The following is a 22,362-nucleotide window of genomic DNA, read 5'->3' as shown; positions in this document are numbered from 1 at the left end:
AGTTCATATTTTCACATCACCAGCCACTGAAACTAACACTGGCCATCATTTGTGACAGCAGTTATTTATATGTTAAATATGGTATCTATTCCACCCCAGAATTAGAGCCTGTTAGAAAACTAAGCCCGGTAGCAGAGTGGTTAGCAGTGCTGCCCCACAGTGTCAGGGACCTGGGTTCAATTCTGGCCTTGGATGACAGAATTTATGGAGTTTGCACGTTTGCCCCATGTCTGCATGGATTTCCTCTGGATGCTCTGGTTCTCCCACACTCCAAAGATGTGCGGGTTAGATGGTTTGGCCATGCTAAATTGCCCAATAGTGTCTCAAGATCTGTAGTTTAGGGGGATTACGGGGGGGGGGGGGGGGTTACAGGGATAGGGCCTGCTCTGTCGGAGAGTTGGTGCTTACTCGATAGACCAATTGGCCTCCTTCTGCACTGTAGGAATTGTATGATTCTATAAAACATTTTTTGCTCTATAATCAAGCCTTCATAATTTTTTTTAAATCTCATGACAAATGAATTAATAATATACTCAGTATCAGAACAGTTGAAATATCAAACATTGCTCTCATCTACAGCCCTGCCAGATTTCAAGTGAAGGAGGTCACAAAGTCTTCCACAATGTGGCACAGAATGAGATGTTAAATCAGGTCAGAGCGCCCACATTCCAGATACTTCATTTTAATTCTTCCAATTATAAAAAGGAAACAATGCGAAAAATTAGGTCATTAGTTTAATCAAATGGGGAGATAAAACTACCACAATGAGGTGACTAATTGAAATGAGATTCTGTGCTTAATTTACTTTGGGAAGTATATTTCTTGCATCAAAGAGGAATAATTTAATATCAAACAATGCATTTCCTTTGCATCCAATTCAAATTATTTATGAATGAAGTTGGAATTTTGCACATTAGGAATATATTTGTGTACTTATTGTTCTAACAAAACGACAGACTTAGGCCAGAATCCCGCTGCAGTGAATGGAAATTTGCCAAATTCTCTAACCTCACCTGCAGCGGGACCATAACGTAAATGGCAGGTAAGATCGAGCCCTTACATTTATATAGAGCTTCTCATGATCACTAGATGTGTCAAAGTGCCAATAAAGTGGAGAAACGTGCTTATTGTTGTAATGTAGGAAATGCAGCAATCAATTCGTATACAACAAATCCTGACAAACAGCAACATTATAATAGGCAGGCAATCTGTTTTGCGATGTCGATTGAGGGAGAAACATTGATCAAGACACCGGGATAACTCATCTGTTCTTCAAAAGTGGTGCCTTGAGATCCTTTACCTCCACTCAAATAGGGAAAGCTATCATCTCTGGTAGTGTAGTATTCCCTCACTATTGCATTGGAGTGAGGGTCTTGATTTTGTGCTCAGGCCTCGGAATTGGATTAGTAATTTCATAGAATCCTGTTGTTCATCCATCAGCGTCGATGAGGATCACGACACCATTCGGCATTTTGAGGCTGGATGCAACGTGTCCGAAGATAACTGATCAGGACAATTCGGGCACAGAATGTCCTGGCACATATTGGACAGACTTGTGTAGACACTGTAGTTGTTGCGCTGGTGGCTCTGGACTTGTGCAGCTTGCACTTAAGTTGTGCTTCAGCAATTCACCTTGCTTCGTAAACTTGACAGCCCTTGTGGATGAGGCAGCGCCAGCATTTCCCAGGTGGTCGTGTCAATGTCAAACGACTTCAGAGAGGCCTTGAGTGTGTCTTTGTAACATTTCTCCTGCCCTCCATGCGAGTGTCTTCCAGCAGAGAGTTCCTCAAAAAGGAGCTGCTTGGGTATGCGCTCATCTGACACATGGATGACATGACCTGCCCACCGGATCTGCGCTCACATCAGCGGTGTGCGGATCGATGGTAGACTTACTCTAGAGAGAATTTCAGCGTCTGGTACTTTGTCTTGCCATCTGATGCGTAATATTCTGCGAAGACAAGTCATGTGGAAATGATTGAGCTGTCTTGCACGCCTTCAATACACAGTCCACATTCCACAGGCATGCAGGAGGGTAGTGAGTACCATGGCGCTGTAGACCTTCAGTTTTGTTGCTGGGCTGATTCCTTGACATTCCCATACAGTGGAGCGCAGTCTACCAAAAGCAGAATTTGCCTTTGATATGCTGCGGTTAACTTCTGTATCAATAATCACTGCTTGGGAGAGAGTGCTGCCAAGATAAGTGAACCGGTCAACCGGTCCAGTGCCTGTAGTTTCTGCTCCTTGATTGTGATTATGGGTTCTGTGTACCGTGCATGAGGAGCATGACTTTGGTCTTTTTGATGTTGATGGTGAGTCGAGTCCAAAGTTGTCATAAGCCATGGAAGGTTTATCCATACTGACTTGTATCTCTGGCTCTGAGCCAGTATACAAGGTGCAGTCAGTCATCGGCAAAGAGGAAGTCTCTCAGAACAGTCTCCTTCGCTTTGCAATAGCTTGAAGTTTCCGCAAGTTGAAGAACTTCCCACCCACTCTGTACTTGAGGCTGATTCCAGCAACACTGTCCTGGAAGGCATCATTCAGTATGGCAGTAAACATCATGCTGAACAACGTGGCTGCGAGCACACAGCCCTGTTTGACGCTATTGGTGACTAGGAATGCCTCAGAGGATTCGCCACCATCCAGTACTCTGGCCATCATGGAACTGGCATACCATCTGAATGAATTTGGGGAGGCAGCTGAGCTTTGACATGATCCTCCACAGGCCTTGTTGGCTGACAGTGTCAAAGGCTTTTGCGAGGTCAACAAAGGTTGTGTAGAGCTCGTGATTCTGCTCCTGACACTTCTCCTAAAGTTGGCACGCAGCAAAAATCATGTCAATGGTCCCATGACCTTTGTGGAAGCCACACTGTGACTCTGGAAGCAGGCCCAGCTCCAGATGAGTGACCAGACAATTTAGCAGGACTCTTGCAAGAGTTTTTCCTATGACGGAGAGCAGTGAAATTCCTCGGTAACTGTGCTGAAGCATTCCCAGTCGTCCTCAGCGCTGCCTATGAAGTGTACATCAGCAAGCTTGATTTCTAAGTCTTCAGCCAGTGCTGAAGCTATGCTGGGGTTCTTTAGCTTGGCCACATTGATTCTTTTCATAACCTTGCTTCCTTGTGGTCACCTCTTGGATCTGATGCAGAGCGTCATTTTAGAGACAATGAGCCTCTGATCTGTCCAGCAGTCAGCACCACACATGGCCTTAGTCACACTGACATCCTGTCCGTCTTTTCTCCTGACAACGACTTAGTCAATAAGATACGGGGGTGCATCCAGGTGGTCTCATTACGGGTAGGCAGATGCAAGGCTGTGTTGGTGACGAGGAAGTCGTGTGCTGCACAGGTCCTCATTAAGAGTAGGCCGATACTGTTACACTTGCCCACGCCATGCCTCCCAATGACTCCCTGCCAAATTGCAGAGTCACACCCGACTCTTGCATTGAAATCGCCAAGCAAGATCAGCTAGAATCCTATCGTGCAGAAGGAGGCCACTCAGCCCATCAGGTCTGCACCCAACACAATCCCACCCAGGCCCTATTCCTGCAACCCCTCATATTTACCCTGCTAATCCTCTGACACTAAGGGCAATTAAGCATGGCCAATCCACCTAACCTGCACATCTTTGGACTATGGAAGGAAACTGGAGTACCTGGAGGAAACCCACAGAGATACAGGGGGAATGTACAAACTCCATACAGACAGACAGTGACCCAAACCAGGAATCGAACCCAGGTCCCCATCACTGAGAGGCAGCAGTGCTAATCACTGTGCCACCCTCTTCAAGTAAAACATGTATATTTATACATGTAAAATATTAGCTGCTCTTCCATGGCATATTGAAAACATGGATCAAGACTAACAATGAAATTTTTAAACAAAACGTCATTTTTAAAGAACTTTTCTCGATGTTAGGACATTCTAAAGCATTTTTCAATCAATGGAATGAGTGAAAGTTTTAATAGGCTGGGGGTCATATGCAATTTGTAGAGTCCCAGCATAACTGAACATCAAGGAGAGGATTTTACAGCCTTGCTCGAGTGAGACTGGAAATTCTTGCCCGAGATCAACAGACATTTCTGTTATCTGTCCCTCACCAGCTCCGATTCTGTGGCAGGTTGGGTGGTAGAATTCCAGCACAAGTGTCTGAACCAGCGGATTTTGAACAGAATGATGCAGGAAACTTGGGGGAAAAAAAACAACAAAAACCCACTGTACTGATTTTTTGAGAGGTCAGGTGAAGGATGAGTGCTCATAACAATGCAAATGGTTCAGGACTCTTGCTCACACAGTTAGGCAGGGGTAGCTCCATACAAAAACTAAGGATGCATAGAGTGCTTCTAGCAAATTAATAACTTTTCAGTTGCTGTCACTGTTGTAATGTAGGAACCACGGCAGCAAATCTACACACAGCAAGATCTTACAAACAGGAAAATGATAATGACTGGATAATTGGTTTTGTGATATTAGTTGAAGGGTAACTCTTGGTCAGGACACAAAGGAAAACTCCACTGTTCTTCTTCAGTAACCTTTGGATTAAACATTCTGAAGTGAGATGTTACATCAAACTAGCAAAGAGATTGGGGCGGGGTGGAAATGGAACTGACTGCACTGCTTTACAGAGTCAGCATGCACTAGAAAGGTCAAATTGCCTACTTTGGTCTCATAATGGCTCCCACGTCATGCTTACATTGCAAATTTATTGTTTCTTCTTACTATCCAAGCATGTCTCCGGAGAAACATCCTTATCGAATGGGGAGAAGAATATATAGTTAATTTTCTTACCAGTCGTGTAACTCGCCTGGCTTCCCAATAAGGCTTGGAATCATCTACAGCTTTTCCCACCTTCTTACCGGCTTCATCGAGTTTAACAGTAGCTTCGACTAAAACAGTTCGAAATTTCTGCCGAGCTTCCTGTAAGGCAAGCAACAGATCTAGTCACACACAAAAAAAAAAGACAGCAGCAGTAAACTATTTTAATACTTAAAAAAGAGGGGTGCAAGTTTCAGTCCACAGTAAACAATGAACATTAACACAAGACAACAGTAGGGCACATGAATCCCTACTTCAATTTACACCAGGAGTACAGCCCCCTCTTCCATTTACAGTGGAAGCATTGGTGTTAATGCTACTTCTCCACTATATGCAGGGAAATAGAAAGGAGTTGTTACAATCAGGTAATGTTTTCCTTGTAACTGCCTCACCTACTCATTAGCAACTGCGTCCAGAATCTCATCAGTAAAGTAACTTACTTTTGACAATACAGAAGAATCTTACTTTACCCAAAAGCAGCAGAGCCCATTAAAATCAGTAAGAACTTACTGAGGCAAGAACTTATTGAACTGCTCAAAGGCTCAACTGACATATAATGCATTAAGCGTGGCACCTTTGTTACTGACTATGGTGCTGGCAAGTTGTAATTTGCTGATATATGTGGCTGTCTGTAATAAGTGAAGACAAATATAAATGGTGAATTCACTATAATTCATCCTGACATCTCTCTCTAAAATTATAACTATGGTGGATGAGAGCAACTGTCCCACTTATTAACACATTGGAGCTTATCCATCTCTTATTAAAATCATTAACTTTAGGAAGAAACTCAACTATCAAGATTCATGTCATGTTGGGCAGTCAAAGTACAGAATTCACTGCCACACATCATTCAGGGAAAGGTGGAAGGAGGGATAAAAAATTAAAAGGAATGAAAAGACTTGCATTTTTATAGAACTATTCATGATCCAAGTATGGTCCAATCAAGTACTGTTTTTAAATACTCAGTAAAAAGTCTGACAACACCAGGTTTTAGCCCAACCGATTTATTTGATAGTAAAGCTTGTGCGTTTACTATCAAATAAATCGGTTGGACTAAAACCTGGTGTTGCCAGACTTTTTACTGTGTTTACCCCAGTCCAACGCCAGCATATCCACATCATGACTACTTTTAAATACTCATTCATGGGATGTGGGCTTCACTGGCTAGGTCAGCATTTATTCTTCATCCCTAACTGACCTTGAGAAAGTGGTGGTGAGCTATCTTTTTTAACCATGCAGTCCATGTGGCGTTGGCAGACCTACAATTATTCTTCTCGCCTACACAACTGTTAGGGAGGGAGTTCCAGGATTTTGACCCAGTAAGAGTGAAGGATTGGCAATATAATTCCAAAATCAGGATGGTGATGAACTTGGAGGGGAACTTGCAAGTGATAGTGTTCCCATGTATCTGCTACCCTTGTCCCTCTAGATGAATTGGAAGGTGCTGTCAGTGCTGTGTATATGGTACAGGCTGCTGGTACTGTATACCAGTAGTGGAGGAAGTGAATGTTTAAAAGGTGGTGGATATAGTGCCAAAGTGGGCTGCTTTATTCTGGATGGTGTTGTGTTCCTCAAGTCCTTTTTTTGGAGTTGCACTCATCCAAGCAAGTAGAGAGTATCCCATTGCATTCCTGACTTGTGCCTTGTAGATGGTGCACATGCTTTGGGGAGTCAGGAGGTGAATTACTTTCCACGAAATTTCCAGGCTCTGGCTTCATTTAACCATTGTAATGTTGAATACACACCATAACAAAAGTCCACAAAGAATGAGGACATATTGACTGGATAGACTGTTTCTTTTGTGATGTTGGTTGAGCAATAAATATTGGCCTGAACACTGGGGAAAGCTCCTCTACTTCAAAATAGGGCCAAAGGACTCCTTTTTTTAAAAATCCAGCTTGAGATAACAAACTGGATCCCAGCTTAACATCACATCCAAAAGACGGTGTCTCTTAAAGTGCAGCAGCATTCCCTTAGTACTACATTGACTTGTCAGTGTGGATGAGCAGCTCAGGTCTCTGGAATGGGCATTAAATACATAACCTTCTGATTCAGAGATAAGAATGCTACCAACTGACAATGCTACAGGCTGACAATTAAAGAGCACAGAAATAGAAGAGAATGGAAAAGGGAGAGAGATTAGAACAGCAAACAGAGAGAAAACCTGCAACACAGCAACAGGTAACTGAAGTGCTTTCCAAATTCCTGTCGACAACCCACTAATGTTTATGGCTGTTGGTTTAGCTCAGTTGGCTGGACAGCTGGTTAGTGATGCGGAGCGACACCAACAGCACGGGTTTGATTCTTGTTCCGGCTGAAGTTATTCATGAAGGCACTGCCTTTTCAACCTTGCTTCCCACCTGAAAGTGTGGTGATCCTCAGGTTAAATCAGCTCTCCCCCTCAAAAAAAAAGGGGGCAGCCTATGGTCATCTGGGACTATGGCAACTTCACATTTAACAGCCTTATGAGTCATATTCATTGCTGAGTGAAGTGTTCAACTGAGAACAATCCTGTAACAAGGACAACGATGTCCATTGATAAATGATTGCATTCGCAGTTATTTGCAAAGCTCCCAGCTGTGAAGTAATTAATCAATGAACAGCACTGTTATCATGCATTTAACTCCCAGAGGTCCTCAATGCCAAGTGGAGCCAGCTGAATGACAACCAAAAACTATACACAATGCCTCCGTATTTACATCTCAATAGAATAAGTTTCTCAGAACAAAACTAAGATTCAAATGATTAAATTAGTCATGTTCTTGTTAAAGTAGCACTCAAAAATAAACTGAAAGCAGACCCCAATAGGCAATCTGAACAGGTGACTGACTCACTGAAACAAATTACATTTTATTACAAGACATTTATTGGTATTATAAGGGTCACACTCTGCCAGTTCTTCAAGAAGGGCCAGTAGTGCACAATGCCTGACTCAACCTAACCTAATTATTATAGAATTTGAAAATTGCTTTGTCATTTGTACTTAGCAATAATAGAGATATTTCAATGAAAACCACGAATCATACCACTCAATTTCAGTGGACGACTGTTTAATCTACAGACCAAGCACCCCAGCAAAATAATGGAAGTAGTTGTGTTGATTCATTCAAATGCAATTTTGATAGATTTTGTTCAGAAAATTTGGCAGCACGGTGGCACAGTGGTAGTACTGCTGCCTCACAGCGCCAGGGACCCAGGTTCAATTCCAGTTTCGGGTTACTGTCCGCGTGAAGTTCACACATTCTCCCCATGTCGATGTGGGTTTCCTCCAGGTGCTCCGGTTTCCTTCCACAAGTCCAAAAGGTGTGTGTGGGTTAAGTTGATTGGCCATTCTAAATTGATCTTAGTGCCAGGAGGATTAGCAGGGTAAATATGTGCGGTTACGGGAATATGGCTGGGTGGGATGTGGTTGGTACAGACTTGATGGGCTGTATGGCCTCCTTCTGTACTGTAGTAATTCTGTGACTTCATGATTCTAGGATGTAGAGAAAGATCAACTTAATACAAGGTAGATCCATTCCAAAGTCTGATGGCAGCAGGGAAGAAGCTGTTCTTCGGTCAGTTGGTACGTGACCTCAAGTCAAGGAAGGAGAGATTTAGGGAGGAATTCTGGAGCTTAGGGGCCAGGCAGCTGAAAGCATGGTCACCAAGGGTGCAACAATGGTCAAAATTGGAGAGTTGCACAAATCCAAGGGTTTCAGAGATAAAGGAGGTGACAGAGATGAGCAGAGGGGAAACCATGAACTAATCCAAAAGCAATGGTCAGAATTTTAAAACGAGTCATGGCCAGGTCAGGACTAATACAGTTGAGCAAGTATACAGGTGATGGGTGAATTGGACAGTGCTAGTTAAGATACAGCCTGCAGAATATTAAATAATAGCTCAATCTTATAGAGGGTGCAAGGTAGGAGAATACTGGAATTATCAAGTCTGGAGGTAACAAATTCAGGGTCAAATAAAGAACCATTCCTCATTCATATCTCAGTTTACTGGAATATATCACATGCTGTTTCAAATGCCTCTGTAGATAGAAGGCCACCTACTTGGAGGCAAACTATCAAACCGAGGTAAAGATAATAAACCCACATGTAAATTTATTAAACATTGCATAGGTAAATAAACCACTTAATGAACAGCATTCGGTACAAACTAGATTGCAAACTTTACCATTCTCCTTTGAATATTAAAATAAGATGTTTTCCATGTGGGACCTCACAAGCTTCCAATGCTTTTTGACACAAGTCAGTCACTTCTTACGCAGGGCTTTAATAAGATGAAACCAGATTTAGTTTGATGTTTGCCAAGACTCATCTTAAGTGCATCTATCATCTCCGCTACACCACATTCGAACCACTCCAGAGAAAACGAGGCCACTGCTGATCAAATTCCAGTTCAGCAAACATTAAAATACCCTCAGATTGAAGAATTGCCATTCAATCTCTTCATTTATATGTAAAAGGGTGGAACACTGCTTTTACTTGCGAGGCTGAAAATTATAAAAGGTGTTGTAAATACTGCACAAATACCGAACAGGGATATCCACTACTTGCTGAAGTCCAGGTCAGAGGCATTCAAATCAGGCAATCCTGACCCACACAAGAAATCCAAATGACCTATAGAGATGTCAAAAGACAGTACCAGACAAAGCTAGAGTCCCAGGTTAGCCATACGGACACCCACCAACTACAAGATGAAGACATATAGAATCACCAGCACCAATGCACCTCTCCCCGATGAGCTCAACGTATTCTATGTCCATTTTGAGTAAGAGGTCAGTGAAAGCACGCTCTCCATCCCAGAAGCCTCCCCCAAACCCATATCAGAGGTCACCATCGCAGATATCAGATCAGCTTTCCTGAATATCAACCCACGGAAAGTGACTGGCCCAAATGGAGTACCCGGACAAGCACTCAGACCCTGCTAGGATCACCCGGCAGCAGTATTCACAAAAATCTTGAACCTCTCTTTGTACCAATCTGAGGTCCCTACCTGCTTCAAGACATTGACCTATCATTCCAGTACCAAAGAAAAGCCAGGCAGTGCGCCTTAATGACCATCATCCAGTGGCTCTGACATCCATCATTATGGAGTGCTTCAAAAGGTTAGTCATGGCACAAATCAATTCTAACACCCAGATTACATAAGAACATAAGAAATAGGAGCAGGAGTAGGCCATCTAGCCCTTCGAGCCTGCCCCGCCATTCAATAAGATCATGGCTGATCTGTCGCTGCTCAGTTCCACTTTCCCGCCCTCTCCCCATAACCCTTAATCCCCTCTCTTATCAAAAACCCATCAACCCGCGTCTTAAAAATATTTAGCGAGGCAGCCTCCACCACTTCAACAGGCAGAGAATTCCAGAGATTGCCTGGATCCACTACAGTTCGCTTATCACTGTAACAGGTCCACCACAGATGCCATCTCCCTGGCCCTACACTCAACCTAGAATACCTAGATAACAAAGACACCTATGTCAGTCTCCTATTTAGTGACTACAGCTCAGCCTTCAACACTATCATCCCTACAAAACTCATCTCCAAACTCCATGGCCTGGGCTTAGGCTCCTCCCTCAGCAGCTGGACCCTAGACTTCCTAATCCACAGACCCCAATCAGTAAGGATAAGCAACAATACCTCCTCCACAATCATCCTCACCACCAGTGCCCCACAAGGCTTTGTCCTCAGCCCCTTACTCTATTCCTTATGTACCTATGATTGTGTGGCCAAATTCCCCTCCAACTCGATTTTTAATTTTGCTGATGACACCACCATAGTGGATCGGATCACAAAAATGATGAGACTGAGTACAGGAAAGACAGAGAATCTGGTGAACTGGTGCGAAACAATAATCTGTTCCTCAATGTCAACAAAACGAAGGAGATAGTTATTGACTTCAGGAAACACAGTGGGGGATATGCCCCTGTCTACATCAATGGGGACAATTGGAAAGCTTCAAGTTTCCAGGCGTCCAGATCACCAACTTGTCCTGATCCCTCAATACCAACACTATAGTTAAGAAAGCCCTCCAATTCCTCTACTTTCTCAGGAGGCTAAGAAAATTTGGCATGTCCAATAAGACTCTCACCAACTTTTACAGATGCACCATAGAAAGCATTCTTTCTGGTTGTAGCACAGCTTGGTATGGCTTCTGCTCTGCCCAATACTGCAAGAAACTACAAAGGGTCATGAACGAAGCCCAGTCCATCATGTAAACCAGCCTCCCAACACTTCCCACTGCCTTAGAAAAGCAGCCACCATAATCAAGGACCCTATGCACCCCGGACATGCTCTCTTCCACCTCCTTCCATCAGGAAAAGATACAAAAGTCTGAGGTCATGTACCAACTGACTCAAGAACAGCTTCTTCCCTGCTCCCAGACTTTTGAATGGACCTACCTTGCATTAAGTTGATCTTTCTCTACACCCTAGCTATGACTGTAACACTACGTTTTGCACTCTCTCCCTTCCTACTCTATGAACAGTATGCTTTTATTGTATAGTGTGCAAGAAACATTTTTTTAACTGTATACTAATACATATGACAATAATCAAATCAAAATCAGCACCTATGCATCACAATGGCTCCATGGTTTCAGATTAGATTAGTCTACTGGCTGGCTTCAGACCTATTAACACGCTGAGCCTTACCTGCAACGTATAGGCCAACAATCAGAAACTGCTAGCCACAGAGCTGTCCATCAAAAGGGCTACTGAGAATTTACTGGCCCTGCCGCATCACAGGCAGGTGGGTAGAGATATCAAGCTTAAAGTATTGAAATCAGAAAGACTGCCTCTCCAACACTTCCTGGGATCTCTGGAGATTAAGGAATGTCTTTACTTGCACTCTTGAGGTTGGGCATCTTGTTTGCCTTTTCAAACAACCTCAGCCAATTTAGATGGTTGTAGATTTGTCTTGCTGGAGGAGGGCCTCTCAGTTTGTTTTGCTTTGATGCAGGGCTGAGTGTAAATGCTGCATAGTTTCGCATCCAGATTTCGAACACTCAGAGCAAGTCCAGCAAATTCCTGATCTACATTGTATACTGTACTGAAAAACTATTCAAAACAGTAATGGATTCTCAAAAAAAAACTGTAGATGTTTATTGAAGATATGGATGAGAATTTAAAACCTTTTTTAAAAAAAGCTAAGGACCCCATCTAATACCAGTAAATTAAATTTGCACTAATTTCATAACTTTGACTTGAAATTTTGGAAAATTCCATATTGGGTCAGGTATTGAAGTCACAGGCCATGACCACTCTTCAAACTCAGCTTTATGTATTTGTACATATTTATTCCTTTTCAGATTTCTATAACTAGCTTTCCATAATCACCTTCAGTTCGAACTTTTTTTTTTAAGGACTGGCTGTTTTTAAGAGAGCAAATAGAAAAGCTCACAATGGAAATGCTACCTCAGTCGGCTGTTGTTAGACCAAATGTTTGACTTCGGATACTGCAGGTATTGTTAATGAAAATATAATGACCATTTAGGAACAGCAGTAGAACATTCTGTCCCTACCACCTATTCCACCATTCAGTCAGAACATGGTGCCTAGGGTAGCCACTGCCAGAAGCCACTCGTACAAAAAAAAGTGCAATACAGGGGGACAGTGCAATCACATACTAAGATCCATTGAGGTTCGAGATGAAAAAGGTCCAATTGCAAGTGAGGCATAAGAACATAAGAAATAGGAGCAGGAGTAGGCCAACTAGCCCTTCGAGCCTGCCCCGCCATTCAATAAGATCATGGCTGATCTGTCGTGGCTCAGTTCCACATTCCCGCCCTCTCCCCATAACCCTTAATCCCCTCTCTCATCAAAAACCCATCAACCCCCGTCTTAAAAATATTTAGCGAGGCAGCCTCCACCACTTCAACGGGCAGAGAATTCCAGAGATTCACCACCCTTTGAGTGAAGAAGTTCCTCCTCAACTCTGTTCTAAACCGCCCCCCCTTTATCTTGAGGCTATGCCCCCTAGTCCTACTATCCTTTCTGAGCAGGAAGAGTCTCTCCACCTCTATCCTATCCATCCCATTCATCATCTTATACGTCTCAATGAGATCTCCCCTCATTCTTCTAAACTCTAATGAGTACAAGCCTAATCTATTCAGCCTCTCCTCATAGCTCAACCCCCTCAACTCCGGCATCAGCCTAGTAAACCTCCTCTGCACTCCCTCCAAGGCTAAAAGGCTAAAGGCTAAAATATCCTATTTGAAATGAGGAAAGGAACTTGCACAGGCCCCTGCCAATGTTTCGCTGAGATTGTATAATGTACAAAATACTTGACATAAAGCTATAGAATACCAGACTGTAGTCATACCAGCTAAAAACTGGATTGGTCAGTATAAACATAGACAAAAGACCACCCTGGTGGTACCTCAATTCCATTTACCAAGTGTTGTTGCATATTACTGTATAGCTTTGCCCAAAAGAAAAACTATATAACTCAGTCTTGCAATCTCCAATGGAACTAGCATGCACACAGTCTTTTAAGTGGGCAACTTCCATATTTCCGCTCTCCTTTTGTGTGAAAAACTACTCCCCGATTTACCTTCTAAACAGGTTAGCTCCAGTTTTAAGATTAAGTTCTTGGTCCCCTCTTTCATGCTTTCTCCATATTCGTCCCGCATAATTCTTACCATATTTTGAACAATCTCAATTAGATAGCTCCTTCATTCTGTGCACAAGGGAATCCATACTATTCCATCTTTGTTAGTTGACCTATAATATTCTGATAAATCTGAGTTGCACCTCCTCTAATATATCCATACTGAAGTTAATACACAAGGCGACAGTAGCGTGATCTCAGTGCAATCAGCTTTTTCTGCCATGTATTTCTCTCCATTTTCTGAAACAGAGCAGAGCCCCATTTGTAACAATGAGAAAGCTAGTTCTCCTAATAAAAAGCATTGTATATGGTTTAGCATACAGGGGCCTACCTCTTTATAGGATGAATTTTAGAGAAGAACATAACAGAACATTGGACATACAGAGCAGAGATTAACCGTAATCAAAACAGGAAATGCTAGATAAACTCAGCAGGTCTGGCAGCATCTGTGGAAAAAGAGGGAAACTGAGTTAACGTGTTGAGTCTGTAAGATTGCAGAGAAATGGGAAATAATTAAGGTGAGAATAAAAGACACCCAAGGAAACAAGAGAAAAGGTTTGAAGAAGGGAAACAATAAACAACATACAGATAGGTAGTATGGTGAAAGAACTAAAAGGAGGTCTGGACAATGAGAAAGGCAAAAATGTTGCTCACTTACTATACGGTGCTCCATGTGATAAGTGACCAGATTGCCTATTTTACTGCAGTTGGCATGGGCACTGGGGACAACTCTACTCTTCACTTTCACAAGTGCCCAAGCGGGAGTTAGGAACTTAGCTTTAACGTGTCATTTGAAAAACAGCATCTCGGACAATGCAGTACTCCCTTAGTACTGCAGTGAAACGTCAGCCAGGATTATATGCCCAAGTGCAGGAGGAGTGGGGATCTACAAATGAGGTCAAAATCCAGGTAGCAAAGTGCAATTGTCATTGATTTTTCAATCTTGTTTCAGGTTCTCCTAGTTTCCTGAAAGTGATGTGATCTGTGTTAATAACGATTTCCATCAACAACTGTGAATTTTAATTTGATGGTTGCCTCGACTGCCTGTTATCATGAGATTTGCCTAGCCTGTAAAGTTTTTAGAAAGCTATTTGTTAAATGCATTAAAAACTTATGACCATCTGTGCCTCCAAAGCAAGCAGTATGTTTCCTCAATAACTTCTATAATTAATTTTCAAAGTATCTTGCCCTCATTAGATATTCTGTTCCCATGAAACTGTCTCACACAAAGAACTTCCCAAAATAACTCTTACTAATTGGAGAACCGTTTGTCTTTGATCCCTTTCATTAACAAAAGATACATGGAGTCAGCCTTGACTCAAGTGGTAGAACTCTTGCTTTTGCAGTACAAGGTTGTGTGTTGAACACATTATCCAGGCTGCCATTCCAAAAGCACTATTGAGACAGTGCTGGATTGCCTGGGGCACATTCTTAGGCATGAGGTGTTAAATTGAGGCACCAAGATGGATTTACAAGGTTCAATTGCATGTTTGAAAAAGAGCAGGTAGTTCTCCCCAGTGTCCAAGATGTTCCAAAAATAACTCAAATTTCATTAAGAAGCTTTCTAATTTATTTCCTTTACTGAGTCACAGCCATATCAGTTGCCTAAGGAGGAGCAGGGGAAAGCGGAGAGGGGTAAGAATCTGGTCCTAGTCACTCAGGAGTGTCATTGTGACCTGAAGCAAATAACAGTTCATCTTCAGTGGCTTTGATCATGCTGAGCAAGAGCATCTGCCAATTGATAATAAGAGGAGTTTTGTACCACATAATGGGCAGCGTGTCACTATATAAATTAGAGGAGTTTTTTGCCCTTGAGGAACAGAACCAGCTTGAGTGAGGTGGTATGCCAAGACAGAACTAGATTTAACTTTACCCATCCCCTTCAGCACAAAAGCAATAGCAGAAACCCAATCTACTAGCTGCACCTGCTCCATGATGACACACACTCAACAGGTACATCCTGAGATCAATTTGAGGGTAGTTACCATTGCTAAAAGAAACTTCATATCTAGATTGCCAACTGCTTTTAAAATCCAAGGCTCCTCCCCTGAGACACATCAAGCAATCAAGATCAAGAGAGACATGGAAGTAGTAATTGATGCTCATTTTTTTTTTAAAAAGAGGACTTTTCTTTAAAATGTTATTTGGTTCCGATTTGTTATTTTATAAATTTAATCCAGTTTGGTTCAAACGTCTTTCTTTCAAAATTACTTTGCAACTTCCATATAGCACTGGATTTCTTTGGCCGAATGAAGATGAACTGAGAATTGGAAGGAATGGCAATATGGCAGGGAGAAGGTGTTGGGAGGAAGGTCAAATCTCTTCCCCACACAATGCCATATGATCAGGCACAGGAGCTTTAACAGCATGGCAGCCCACCACAGGCAGTCAGCCAAACCACAATGGTGCAGGTAAGGGTCACTTTCTACTGCTGCAGGCATTTTGCCCATGTCAGGAAGCTTTGCTACCACACAGTGAACTCTGATAGCGTTCCACTGGGGTCCCTTAATGGGTGCTCAACGGCCCACAGACCAGTCCCCCAGCAGCAACGGCACCATCACCATAATAAATCCACCATCCCAGCTCCTTCCACAATACCAGGCTCTGCCTGCTTGCCTGGACCCAGCTTCCCCAGAAAAAACCGCGACAGGGTGCCTTGACAGGGGCGCAGCTAAGGCTGCTGAACTGCTTTGAATCGACCAACATTTTTTTGGGAGGAGCAAGGATAGGGCGGTATGCACCTGTTAAATGCCACCCCAGGGTTCCACTGTCCCAAAGTGGGGTTGTCTCAAGTGGCGGGACTGCTGCCTCCAACAAAAAAAAAAATCAGCCTCTCATTTTTCACCGCGGCATTGATGTGGGCTGTGTGAAGAGTTTTAGTCATCACGTGCATCAAACCAAATCAAAAAGGTTTTTTTTAAACACTGCACATTAACAGGAAACCAAATGAAAGAAAAAACAATTACAGTAAAGCATAACTTTCATGTTTTGGAATTTGAGGTTTCCAAATGTCTTTGTTCAGAATGATGATGTCTGTGATAGCTGCCCTGAATGTCTGGATGACAAATATCTTACAAGTAAAAGCTTACAAGTATAAAGCTTTAAAGAGAAAGCCACCACATTATAAAGTTAAAGGGTAGAACATACAAGATGGAAAAAAATATACACAGTTGCACTTTTATAAGGAATTCCACTGGAGTCTGCTAAACCTACAAAAATAGCAACACCTCAGGATAACGCTAACCAAATGTTACAGCATATAATCACACAAGGTGCAAACCAGTCCCAATGCACAGAATGGAGATTTAACAACATTTTTACCTCTAGCTCCGTTTCCTGACGATTAATGGCATCTGTCGACTGGTTCAGCTTCTCAAGTTCCCCCTAGAACACAAATATGAAAATGGATCAAGATTTTGAAAGGATCCAAGTCAAAGAACTAAAAATGCAACTGCCCACATCTTGCAATCACACTGCACTCCCCACCCGAATGCAAAACATGCTACAGACCATTCTGAAATGTATTCTTTCTTCATTTCGAGAGATCTGGGCATCACTGGCTGGGCCAACATTTATTGCCCATTGCAGAGGGCAATTAAAAATCAACCACATTGCTGTGGGTCTGGAGCTACATGTAGGCCACACCATGCAAGGACAACAGATTTTCTTCCTGAAAGGACTGAGTGAACCAGATGGTCTTTTACAACAACGACAACGGTTTCAGGGTCATTATTAGACTTTTAATTCCAGATTTTTACTGAATTCAAATTTCACCATCTGCCCTGATGGGATTTGAACCCGCATCCCCAGAGCTACCTGGGTGTCTAGATTATTAGTCCAGGGGCAACACTACTAAGCCACGATGAGATTTTGAACTCATGGCATGAGGGAGAATGGGATTCCACCGAGAGTGACATTCCATTAAAGAAAGCAGTTGCCAAGTAAGACTATTTCAAAAATGTAATCTTAGAAATCAACCCCAAACAGCATGTTCAGAGGACTGCATAGCAATAAAATCCAGGCCAAGCTTTTGAGCAAAGGCAATAGAGCTGATGTGGAAGGAGGCCAACGATGGGTCCACAGCCACAGAAATGGCAGAATCACAAATTACACAGGAGTTCGTTTCCTGAGCCTGCAGGAGAGGTCCACAGGATTTCAGCAATATCTAGGGCACAGTCAGGGACGTTCACAGGCTCAGAGTCCAAGATTTAGATGTTACTGGCGCCATGGCCACCACCAATATTTAAATGTCCTGATTTTCCAATCAAAGTATTATTCCTGTGAGGACATTAGTCATATCCAGAGACTATGCAGAAACAATAAAGCGCCAAGTCGCAGTTACGCATGAGTGGCGTGCAGGGTAGATCAGCAGTTTGGAAAATCCTTGAATAGAGATACGATAGATATGGAAACAGAGGTTAATGCTATCAGGCAGAAAGATCCAGGCCAGAATCTTGCAGCCATTCATGCCTGCGGGATTTTCCCATCCCACTGCAGTCAAAGATTTGGCTGTACACCAAACTGTTCAACCTCACTATAGCGCAAGCGTGGTGTGAACGGCCAGTAAGATCGCTCCAAATGTCGTACTCAGACCAGGAACACGAGAAACACCACATAAGAGATAAGGGTATAAGGGCTGAGGATATAATTCCAATACTCCCAGTAGAAATGAATTTCCAAGATTCACAGTTTACTTTCATTATACAGTTGCAGCCATGTCTGTTATCTCAGAACGAATGTACAAGAAATCCCAAAGTTACATTCTCTTATGCAAATCTGGTGTGAAAATAACTAACTTAGTCCACTGACAGTGTTCCAGTGTTAGGCTAAGATAATGCTATGGTGGCATATGATGATAGATCTTATTGCTTGCCACTGGTAGTAGCGGGAGGGAACAAAGAAGAAATTAGCTTAAGAAAGTACAGTTGAACTGGGTCATGTTACTTATAGGACAGATCAGCAAGGGCACCTATGTCATGCGGAAAGTGCTGAAAGAACATACAGCATGGAGGGCCAATAGGTAAAAGCAGTATGTTATTAAACATCATAAATGAGCAGATTATGCAAGGGCAGATTTTAAGATTTCCTGTGTGGATTAATTTCTAGCCACTAAGTTACCTGTGAACTACATTATACGTGAAACTGACATATCAGTGTCTGCCAGAGAAATTAGCGAAGAAACTCACAAGGATGTGCTGCTCAGTAAAGTGCTCAATATGTCTTTCTAACTGGCCCAGGATGATGAGAAATTGCAGTTGCATTTCACGTACAGAAATAAACTGAGTTTAGATCAAGGAAGTCTCCAATGGGATTCAAGAGTCCTCATTCCACCAAGGTTTAGAGAGAGATAGTTAGCAGAAAGTCATGAAGAGCGCACAGGTGTAATCCATACGAAAACTGTAACAAGAAGCTACTTTTGGTACCCAAGGCTAAATAGAGATATTGGAGGGTTGGTGAAAAGTTAAGAGAAATGAGAAATGCTCCAAATAAGGTTCCTTCCATTCCATAGTGAAACATAGGAAAATAGTGGGAATGAGAACATATCGATTTCTTAGAAGTGAAAAGGAAAAAGTACTTTGTTTTGGTTGATAGAGAAAGTGGAGATATGTTGAGCCCAACTGCACAAGTGCGAAAACTATTGAGGTCTTGAGAAATTGGTTCGCGTGGCCAGAGGTTTTGATGTTACATAATGGAGTTTGAAATGTTTCCAGGTAAGAATGGAGTCAATAACCACCATATCACCCAGCACCAAGTAGTGTTGCAGGAAGAAACATACAGATTGTAAAGATGTTTTGCAGACGTATTTGCTTGGTGACACACTAGACAGTAATGTCCATGTTTCTCTTTGACATGTGCTAAGTAATATTCTATTCCCTTACAGAATAAAGATGGCTTTCAGTTACTAACTATTGGGTTTAAACCGGGTGAGGTCCCAGTAACTGGCCACATTGCCTTGCTGAGTATCGTGATTGTGCCCTTGTGTGTCCAACAAAATAATGCAGATCAAGTAAAATCTAGAAGATTAGAATAACCAAAGACACAAACGATAGTAGTTAGAAGGAATACATTAGAAGAAACTGTGTGGCACAGTTGTACTTTGACTCACTAACAGTCTCAGGAGGTATCTTTTACCTACAACAGTACTGCTGCCTCACAGCATCAGTGATCCCGGTTTGATTCTGGCCTTGGGTCGCTATCTGTGTGGCGTTTGCATGTTCTCTGTGTCTGTGTGGGCTCTCTCTGGATGCTCTGGTTTCCTCCCAAGATGTGCAGGTTAGATGGATTGACCATGGTAAATGTGCAGCTTTATAGGGTGAAGATGAGGGTGGTGGTGGTGGTGGGGGGGGGGGGCGGGGGGGTGTGTGCGCGAAATGGGCCTGTGTAAGGTGTTTTTTCAGAGGATTGGTGTAGACTTGCTGATAGGCCAAATGGCCACCTTATACAGCGCAGGGATTCTATGCATTCTAAATTAGAGTGAAGATTGATGTGGATAGTGTCACACTGGAACAAGTAGATAGGCTAACACTCGCAAGGAGGCTATAAACGGGGTTTGCGATGGTGAGGTCTCACTTTGAGATCTTCCTTGCCTCCCCCACCAGTGATATAAATCAGGCTCACACCCAGCAAGGGTGTGAAACTGACTAGGAATATTTAAATCTATGGTAAACAACTTCAAGCCATTTCTTCCAGGGTTGTCATGTGTGCATGCGAGTGTGTGCGCACTCCACCCTGCCTGTGTGTGCGCTCTCCACTCTGCCAGCATGACATCACGTCAGCAGGAATCACTACATTTGAAAAACAAAAATTAGTCGTGATGACCATGCTGGGGGTTCGGAGGTGAGTATAGACCCCAGGTGGTGAGGGAAACAGCCGGGCACTGTCCTGGCACCTTTGCAGAGCCAACCTGCTAGTACAGGGATGGGTCCATTAGAGAACCTCAATAGGGGCTACCCATTAAGCGGGGGTGGCTGGCTGGCAGGGGGGTTGTGCCTGCATTGAGCTAGGGGGAGGTTTTGTGGGGGATCCCTGATGCTGGTGATGATGAGGGCGGAACTGGCAGGACTTAAGAGTTCAGTGCTGGTCAGAAAGTCACGTGAAAAGCAACCAAAGTGATCAGGAGAATTGTAGCCGCTGTAAAAGAGATTAACTGCATTCATTTATCTAGTGGAGATTGGAGAGAAATGCCGTCAGTCTGATGTAGCTAATTTGCTTGAAAGAGGAAATTTGACAAAGGGTACACATTTCCATAATCTAAATTACAGCCTAAAGTGAAAACCACAAAGTTGTTTGCTGGTACTAAAGACACCACCAATATAGCAAAGTGAGTCAGCTTCTTTCATTAAGGAGATACCCAGACAGAAAGAGAAATACACCAGATAGGTTAATTGAAAGTATGTAGGAAGACGACTCAAGTTGTCCTGCTTCATTATTTCTTGTCAAATAATGATATTTTTGTTAAGCACATACTGGTGTTGAGGAGGAACTTTAAAACATATAAATCATTCTGGAGGTATCAGAGTGTTTTGCTGCGATTACAGCAAATATCAGTATGCGATCCAACTTGGTAAGTTTTCAGGTAATGTTGATATTAGTTTGGCCATATGATTTTCTGGGAATTTATGAACATGCACCATTTTATGTTTTAATGTGCGAGATGTTTTTGAAGTGGGAAGAGAGTGTAGAATATAGCAAGATCTAAGCATTTTGTTACATTGCCTCTCCGTTGGGATGTGTGAATATTTAGTTCAATAATGGCTGTCTGCAGCTGAGCACGTGTTAGTCTTACTCAGTGTAATACACAACAGATCAAATTGATTTTTCTTTCTGGCTGAAATGAATACTTTGAATTAACATGCAACTATCCTTAGGATAATTTGCAAAAAGCTGTAGACTTCCATTGCACTAAGTTTGACACTAATCAACTGGCAGTAATGATGTTATGATCACTCATTATCTAATATTAGAACATTACATGGCAAGGATTAAAGAAAAGCTATTTAGATATAATAGTAGTCTGTGACTTCTGGGCTCACAGAAAATCAGCAGCCAATTTAAATTGTTCTCCATTTTGCTTTGCACACAGCTTGAAGGGAACTCCAATTTTGAAGGGGTGGGAAGGCAGGAATGAGGTAGAATATGTGGGGACTAATCCACCATTAACCATTTTACACTCCTTCTTCCCACTTGTCCACAGCTTATAGCAAGAGGAAATCCATTCTATACCAACCCTCATTTCCCTCTCTATTTACTTTGATGGAAAGGCAAGAAAAATTTATTTTAAAATACAGATTAAGGAAATGATACCTTTTGCAGCTAAAGCAAATTGGGGAACAATTTAAATTGGCTGCTGATTTTCTGTGAGCCCAGAAGTCACAGACTACTATTATATCTAATAGCTTTTCTTTAATCCTTGCCATGTAATGTTCTAATATTAGATAATCGGTGATCATAACATCATTACTGCCAGTTGATTAGTGTCAAACTTAGTGCAATGGAAGTCTACAGCTTTTTGCAAATTATCCTAAGGATAGTTGCATCAACTTGATGTTGTCTTCCTATATACTTTCAATTAACCTATCTGGTTTATTTCTCTTTCTGTCTGGGTATCTCCTTAATGAAAGGAGCTGACTCACTTTGCTCTATTGGTGGTGTCTTTAATCCCAGCAAACTTCATTGCAGCGGCAATAGGGACTCTTCCAAACTTTGACATTTTAACCACTCAGTAACCCACAGGGGAAGTAGAATTCTTCTGGTCACCGCAAGATCTCACACCACAAGGAAACAAAGAAGTGGCTATAAAGGAGGTAAGCTGCAAAAGGTATCATTTCCTTAATCTGTATTTTAAAATAAATTTTTCTTCCAGCTAGTTGCTTTTGTTACAATTCAACCATGGGTTGCTCTAGATTATGCCAAAGTACTGCTATCGAAATGAACTATATCAAACACA

The 22,362-nt window shown here is 42.4% G+C and overlaps 1 protein-coding gene across 1 annotated transcript in view; it reads right to left on the bottom strand.

Moving 5' to 3' along the window:
- The window catches only part of LOC145353032 (SH3 domain-binding protein 5-like), a 75,228-nt gene that overhangs the window by 31,201 nt on the left and 21,665 nt on the right, over positions 1 to 22,362 (bottom strand). Inside the window, exons 2-3 of the mRNA XM_080203343.1 lie at positions 16,737 to 16,799; positions 4,785 to 4,913 (exon numbers count right to left, since the gene is read on the bottom strand). Of these exons, the coding sequence (XP_080059469.1) occupies positions 4,785 to 4,913; positions 16,737 to 16,799 (192 nt within the window). The remainder of the gene's footprint in view (positions 1 to 4,784; positions 4,914 to 16,736; positions 16,800 to 22,362) is intronic.

The sequence above is a fragment of the Carcharhinus amblyrhynchos genome, chromosome 2 (genome assembly GCF_965287045.1).
Source record: "Carcharhinus amblyrhynchos chromosome 2, sCarAmb.v2.hapA, whole genome shotgun sequence".
Lineage (NCBI taxonomy): Eukaryota > Metazoa > Chordata > Chondrichthyes > Carcharhiniformes > Carcharhinidae > Carcharhinus > Carcharhinus amblyrhynchos.
The sequence above is the reverse complement of the archived record's forward strand: the minus strand, read 5'-3'. Positions and strand labels throughout refer to the sequence as shown.